Genomic DNA, 7,829 nt, shown 5'->3' on the forward strand with positions numbered 1-7,829 from the left:
TATATATATATTTTCTTTTTAGGGATGCGAGAGGGATGACACCATTTATGTCAGCTGTAAGTGGCCGAGCTTATCCTGCTGCAATTACTATCTTAGAAACAGCCCAGAAAATTGCAAAAGGTAACTTATTGCTTATCTTTTTCATTTGAACAGATCCTCCACTACACACACAAATAGTCAGTTGATTTGAAATTCCCAAGATAATTCTTTGGGGTATACTTATTGTGTATATACCTTCTAACTTACATCAAAAAGCAGCTGACATAAATTTCTTTTGAAAATCTCCATGATGCATATACTGAATTAACTTTTTTCTTGAATAAAAATGCATCAATGAAAATGCGCAAAAATATGTAAAAAAATAAACTATTATTAAAAAATAATAATAAAAAAATAAAAACAAAAAAATGCATCACTGATAGACCCTGTCAGCAGTTTGTGATCATGATAAAATTTTATAGAAATTAGCAAATGTCTTCACTATTATATCTGACTTGGAATTCCTGCTTAATAGAAAGCATTACACAGTATCAATTCCTGCCAGCAGCCTTTAAAACACTAGTTACCTTTTAAAAGCACTGTCAAATACTATATGGTCTGTAATTCTTAAATAGAGGTAGAACTTGAATCTTAATTACACATGTAGAGCTAACAGTTCAGATGGCTGTGATATTATCATGTTTGTATTGTCCTTTTATGTGACTGTGATATAGTTACACTTTGTTTACTTGGCATTTTAGTGGCCAGATTTCCTTGCATGTTCATTTTGTGTATGAATTTTTTTTAAAATTCAATATATGGTAGTTTCTGCTTTATATTGTGCAAATGTTACAGCTTTTCCTTTGAAGGGAAGTAATTGTGATGGATGTGATGGTAACCATTCTCAATATATATGACCAACTGTATTCTTTTTTTTTTTTTTTTAATGACCAACTGTATTCTTAATCTTTTTAGCTGAAGTATCGTCAAGTGAAAAAGAAGAAGATGTATTTATGGGAATGGTTTGCCCATCAGGTACCAACCCTGATGATTCTCCTTTATATGTCTTATGTTGTAATGATACTTGCAGTTTCACATGGACTGGAGCAGAACACATTAACCAGGTAAGTTACACATTTCTCTGTGATTATGATTTATGTACATTTTCTCTTTTTCCCTTTTATTGTCACTAGAGTTACAGTTCTTATCTTTGGGGTGCAAGCTTGAGGTTTCCTTTCACCTTTTTTGTTTTTAAATATTTATTCCTGCATACAAGAACTGGGCTATGTGGGGGGGAGAAGAAGGGAGAAAATTCATTAGAGACAAAGTGGGGAGCAAAACAAGCAGATCTACTGAAATACACTGCCGAGGGGAGCTCGGGTGAGAAAGGAGAGGTCTGCTGCACCATGTGTGTCGCCTCCCTGGCCAGGTATTAACTCAGCTATAGTGGCTGCAGATAGTTTCATAGTGCTGCAACTTAACCCCTTGTGTCACTGGGGAGGCCCTTCCTTTTAATCTTGAGTTATAAAATCCTCTAAAGAAAATTAATTTTTAATTCCTAAGTAAATGAGGGCGCACCCTAGTGGCACAACAGGTGCCTGAGTTCCATCCCCTGCTGGCCAGGTGACCCACATGGCGCAGCAGACCTCTCTTGACCTACTTGCTGCTCCCCTCAGCAGTGTATTTCAGTAGGTCCACTTGTTCTGCTCCCCACTCTCTCTGTGAATCCTCTCACACCCCCTCCTCCAACACCTCTGGTCTGTACCCCAGTTGTTGTATGCATAAATAAGTAAATGAGGCAGATGAATTGATTGTTAATTTATGGGATATCATGAACATTAGAATTCTTTATTGAATAGTTTAATTTGATCCTTGGCCCCTGATATATGGAGTTGTGGATGAATTCTCTACACAATCAAGAATTCTCTTATCAAGAAATAAATTATCCCCCTTCCCGGTATTATTTGTTTTCCATTTATGTAACATAATTTTCATCTGTATAATATACCACCTGTGATACATTAGTTTGCTTTGCTGTGATTGTATTGAATTGTTTTAGAAATATCAGGAATAATAATTACGATGATGTATACATTATTTCTTTTAAAAGGTGTATACCCTTTCAATTTCAGGATATTTTTGAGTGCCGAACTTGTGGCTTGCTAGAGTCACTCTGTTGTTGTACAGAATGTGCAAGGGTTTGTCATAAAGGTCATGATTGCAAGTGAGTACAATTCTCGTTATTTTGTATGTTATGAACTTAATCTTTAGTGTCAAGGTTTAATTATTCATAATTTAGAAAGTTGTCCTCTTTGAGAAAGTTTCAGTATCATATGTGGTTCTTGATTTAAAGGGGGCTATGTAGTGTTTCTTTGCTATTGATACAGCCTTCTTTAAATAAAATTAGGCTAATGTAGGAAAGCATGTGCACTGTATTGCTACATTGAGAATTCATGGGAGTGAATTCATCTTTTGAGGTTCATAGCTATGGAACTTTGTTTTCTTCAGCCAACTTTTCCGGCCCCCTTTCGTAGCATTTATTAGAAAGAAATTGCTGTAAACATTAGGAGAACTATGGTCAATTTTCGACCTGTGCTTATTTAAACTAAAAGTTCTAGCTTTTCAGCTGGCAGTAGTTAACCAGAACTAATTTGTTAGTTTTCACAGCCCTAAGAAATAAAAAAGCTCAACACTAACCTTTGTAATGCTTCAGAGTCCCAAATAGGGATATCAGCTATGAGTCTGTGCTCCAGATAGCTGGAAGTGTTTAATAGAAAATTGCCTTTTAAAAACTGTACATGGTGCTTTACAATTGGTAATTATATAGCAGAAGTGGAATGTTTTTATAGATACTGCCTGATTGCTTTGTCACCTTTATTAAAAGAATTTTGGCAGATAATACCTTTAAATATCTAAGACTGGTAATCTGTCATTGACTGCTTATTAAGTGTACTCATGTTAGATACTAGGGTGGCGGTAGATAATATATTCCTTGTCCTTAGGATTCATAGCCCTGCAGAGAACACAACAAGGTCTCAGTAGCATTAAGGATTCTTTGATGCACATAGTGGGACCAGTTAAGAGATTGTGGGGAATATAAAGTATTCCAGGTGAATTGTCCTTTCCTGAGTCAAAATTCTTTTAGAATTCTGTATTGCTTTGTAGACTTTGTGCCACCATTAATCCTCATTCTGTATGTTTTTGCACTTAAAAGTTGACAGAGATTCTGTTGGGTTTATAATTAAGACTATGCATACAAGAACTGGGGTACAGGCCAGAGGTGCTGGATGGGTGAGAAGATTCACCAGAGACAAAGCAAGGGACAGAAGAAATACACTACTAAGGGGAACAGTGGTGAGACAGGTCTGCAGCACCATGTGATCACCCCTGGCCAGGGATGGAACTGGTGCTGCAATGGCTGCAGATAGCTTCATAGTGTTGTGTTTTAACCCTTTGTGCCACCAGGGAGGGCCCTGGTTTCACCATAATTATGCCTTTATACTTTTAATACAGACTTTTGTGTATGTTTTAAATTTCAGTTTTTGTATTTGTATGTGAATTTTCTGTAGACTGAAACGGACATCACCCACAGCTTATTGTGATTGTTGGGAGAAATGTAAATGTAAAACTCTAATTGCTGGCCAGAAATCTGCTCGCCTCGATCTACTTTATCGATTGCTCACTGCTACCAATCTAGTCACTCTGCCAAACAGCAGGCAAGTAGGACTTTTAGGATGTATATTAAATCAAGAAAACACAGCAGATCTGAGTAGCCATCTCCCCTCTAATGAAAATACTTTTGTTTTGCAGGGGAGAGCACCTCTTACTGTTTCTAGTGCAGACAGTTGCAAGGCAGACGGTAGAGCATTGCCAGTACAGACCTCCTCGCATCAGGGAGGATCGTAATCGGAAAACGGCCAATCCTGAAGGTGAATAAACTTGACACTATGCCACATATGAAAAGCAGTATGTATATTCTCTGTCTTACCCATTGTTTTACTTTCTAGACTCAGATATGCCTGACCATGACTTAGAGCCCCCGAGATTTGCTCAGCTTGCATTGGAGCGTGTTCTACAAGATTGGAATGCTCTGAAATCTATGATTATGTTTGGGTCCCAGGAGAATAAAGACCCGTATGTATTTGCTAAAACTTTCTTAGACGAAAATGTTTTCCTTGTTTTAGTGCAGGCAAAATTTTTACAGTGCATTCTCTCTTTCCTTACTTTTCAGGCTCAGTGCCAGCAGTAGGATAGGACATCTTTTGCCAGAAGAGCAAGTCTACCTCAATCAGCAAAGCGGCACTATTAGGTTGGACTGTTTCACTCATTGTCTCATAGTCAAGTGTACAGCAGATATTTTGGTAAGTCCTTTAAAAATTTAATGAAAAGCACCAAAAAAGGATTTTGCTTGCTTGTTTTTTATTTTGCTTCTTGTGATTTTACTATTCCAAACTAATTAAGGGAAATGGAATTTTGGGGTAACTTGAATACTGTAATTAACAGCAAAACATTTATTCTAAATAAAAGTCTCAAGGTATATTGAAAATACAACAGTATTTGAAAATACAGCAGCATTGAAAATTCATAGTAACTTGGTATAGTTTTTTACTACCCAGTTAGAGCAGAATGTGAACCATGAACCTAGTACTGATGATACTATATTTGATGTTATTTTGGAAAGCATGATAATTACCAAGAACCACTGCCCTCAGAACTTACCATAAATAATTTATGACATAAGGAAAAAATGTCACTAAATAATGTGGAATTTAAAATGGAAATACTTTGTGATTTAGTAATAGTGACTGTTGAGTCAGATTATAGCCCAGCCACTTACTGAAATGCCATGCAGCAATTTAAAAATAGATTATTATGAGTAACATTTTTTTTTAAAGATTTATTTATTTATTAATACTGAACTGGGGTATAGGCCAGAGAAGTGGAGGGTGAGAGGATTTACCAGGAACAGAGTGGGGAGCAGAACAGGCAGATCGATGAAGTACACTGCTGAGGGGAGCAGCGGGTGGGTCACAAGAGGTCTGCCTCGCCTTGTGGATCTCCTCTGGGGCAGGCGGGGATTGAACTCATGTGGAAGTGGCTTTAGCTTCTTAGTGCTGTGCTGTAACCCGCTGCGCCATCAGGGAGGGCCCTATTATAAGTAACATTTTTTTAAAAAGACAACAAAGAAAACAGAAAGTGAGGTTAGGTTTCCTCCATAATAATGTATGATATTCTGTGTATAGAATAGAAAAAGCAATAATCATGATTGAGAGATATGGGGTTATAAATTTATTAATAGAAATACTTGCATTTACTTTGCTGTTTTGGTAAATGCCCAGTAGTCTGGTTTGATATCCTTGGTGGTTTTCTTCTAAATATTAACTGATGTACAGAGAATTTAGGGATTAAGTACAACTTTTAGGACCCACTGTGTCAAGCAGTGTGTGTGTGCCATAATCACTGACATTGCAAGTGTCTTGGCTATAATTTATTTTATGGTTTTTACTAGAAAAGTTAATACTGAAAAAAAATTGTTGAATGTCTAAAGATTTAGGAACTTTCTCAATATTAATAGTGTGATTGTTATTTTAAAGCTTCTGGATACTCTGTTGGGTACCTTAGTGAAAGAACTCCAAAACAAATACACCCCTGGTCGCAGAGAAGAAGCTGTTGTTGTAACAATGAGGTTTTTGCGTTCAGTGGCAAGAGTGTTTGTTATTCTTAGTGTGGAAATGGCGTCATCCAAAAAGAAAAAGTAAGTCATCCTTTCAGATTTGGGCCTTTTTTATATTATTTTCAATACATTAATTCTGATAGTGTAATATATATTTAGAAGCTAATAAAAGATTCCTTTTTTGCTCTAGCAACTTTATTCCACAGCCAATTGGAAAATGTAAGCGTGTATTCCAAGCATTGCTGCCCTATGCTGTAGAGGAACTGTGCAATGTGGCTGAGTCACTGATCGTTCCTGTCAGAATGGGAATTGCTCGCCCCACAGCACCATTTACTCTGGCGAGTACCAGCATAGATGCCATGCAAGGCAGTGAAGAATTATTTTCAGTGGAACCACTGCCACCACGACCATCATCTGACCAGTCTAGCAGGTAATGTTTTACCTGGTAACAGTGCTGATTATTTCTTTGTCTGGAAGTGTCATGTTTGACTTTAAACCTTTGCCTAACCACTTCAGTGGTGAATATATGCAATTGTTCAGTAGATGGTAAAGATTTTACTTTACCATTTTACATGCAAAAGCACTTTAAAAATTCTACATATCTAAGGGAATGTGAACATAGGTGTAGGGTTTTGTTTTGGTTTAATGACATTCTCTGTAATGCTACTAAAGTATAGACATTTTTTTTTTTTTTTTAAGATTTATTTATTTATTCATACAGACTGGGATACAGGCCAGAGATGCGGAGGGTGAGAGGATTCACCAGGAACAGAGTGGGGAGCAGAACAGGCAGATCAACAAAGTACACTGCTGAGGGGAGCAGCGGGCGGGTCAGGAGAGGTCTGCCACGCCATGTGGTCACCTCCGGGGCAGGCGGGGATCGAACTCGTGCAGAAGTGGCTTTAGGCTTCTTTTGCAGTGCATTAACCCGCTGCGCCACCAGGGAGGGCCGTATAGACATTTTTTATGCTATTTTTTTTAACCTTTAAATATAACCTGTAGTTAAGGCCAGCTTGAGGAATGAAAAGACATTGCTCTCTCAAAGGCTTGGATTTGAGGGGAACTGGTATTACTATAAAAGCTAAATAACAACAAGAATAGTAGAATTTTAAGATACTCTATACAATGACCATGTTATTTATTAGACCATGTTATTGAGCTAAACCAACTCAATAATAAAACATCTAAGATGGAAAATTATTTTTTCCTTAAATATCTTTTTCATTTGCTTGATAGTTTTCCTGACTGTAAACTTGTTGAGCCGGAATATTTAGAAACTAAAACATCCTGATACCTTTTGGCCCAGTGATTTTCAAACTTTAGTTATGTGCGACTCACTTGGGAAGATCCTAGTAAAATGTGGCTGCTGATTCTGGAAGCTTAGGAGACACCTGAGGTTCTCTCAGATGATGTCAACAGCTTGCAAAGTTTTTGGTTTAGGAGCCACATTTGGAACTGTAAAGCTCTAGGACTGTAGGAAATGTGTACTTCATTTGGTTTTCTTAGGCTTGTATGTGTATGTGTAATAATAATCCAGCAAAGATCTCTGGGACCTAAAGGCCCCTCCTCCCTCCTCCTGTTTTCCTGGAATACACTTGCTTGTTAACAGGATGGTTTGCTCTCCTGTTGTGGACAGTGCCCAGGACACCATTGCTGGGTTTCATCTGGGTTGATGCTGGGTTTTTTCACAATTAGTAAATCTAAATTTACTTATACGTATCCCATCTTTTCCTTTATTGTCAGGAATCTAAAATTGTGGCTTTCAACCTCTCCCTGGCAGCCCTGCCACTGATTTGTTTCCAGGATTTGGTGAAAGCTGTTACAAACCAAGCTATATATTTTCAGAACTGACAAAGAGCTACTCCATTGTTCATTGATTTTTATTACCAAAATTTGCTTGTGTTCCCTGTCATGTTCCTAATCCTGATTCCTCCAAGGAACCCCTTCTTAAGTGGTTATTTCCTGATTATTTTTTTTGTTCTGGTTTTGTTACTTTTTTTTTTTTTTTAATTCATTGACTAGGGTTTGGAATTATTTCATCACTAAATACTATCCACGAGCCTGTTCTAGTAACTTAAGTGTTTGGACTCTAAATCTCTTTAAATAAAAAGTCTCTGTTTTTAAGCTTTCCTCTCTACTCCATCTGCCTTGTTGATTCTGGCACCCATCTGTCATG

General features: G+C 37.3%; 1 protein-coding gene across 1 annotated transcript in view; it reads left to right on the forward strand.

Annotated features, from left to right (window-relative positions):
- Window positions 1-7,829, forward strand: part of UBR5 (ubiquitin protein ligase E3 component n-recognin 5) — a 122,308-nt gene that overhangs the window by 81,273 nt on the left and 33,206 nt on the right. Inside the window, exons 26-34 of the mRNA XM_012722908.1 lie at window positions 23-120; window positions 955-1,103; window positions 2,112-2,203; window positions 3,549-3,695; window positions 3,790-3,908; window positions 3,987-4,113; window positions 4,211-4,340; window positions 5,574-5,734; window positions 5,844-6,083. Coding sequence (XP_012578362.1) covers window positions 23-120; window positions 955-1,103; window positions 2,112-2,203; window positions 3,549-3,695; window positions 3,790-3,908; window positions 3,987-4,113; window positions 4,211-4,340; window positions 5,574-5,734; window positions 5,844-6,083 — 1,263 coding nt within the window. The remainder of the gene's footprint in view (window positions 1-22; window positions 121-954; window positions 1,104-2,111; window positions 2,204-3,548; window positions 3,696-3,789; window positions 3,909-3,986; window positions 4,114-4,210; window positions 4,341-5,573; window positions 5,735-5,843; window positions 6,084-7,829) is intronic.

This window comes from Condylura cristata, unplaced genomic scaffold (assembly GCF_000260355.1).
Source record: "Condylura cristata isolate star-nosed mole 26May11 unplaced genomic scaffold, ConCri1.0 scaffold00009, whole genome shotgun sequence".
Taxonomy (NCBI): Eukaryota; Metazoa; Chordata; class Mammalia; order Eulipotyphla; family Talpidae; genus Condylura; species Condylura cristata.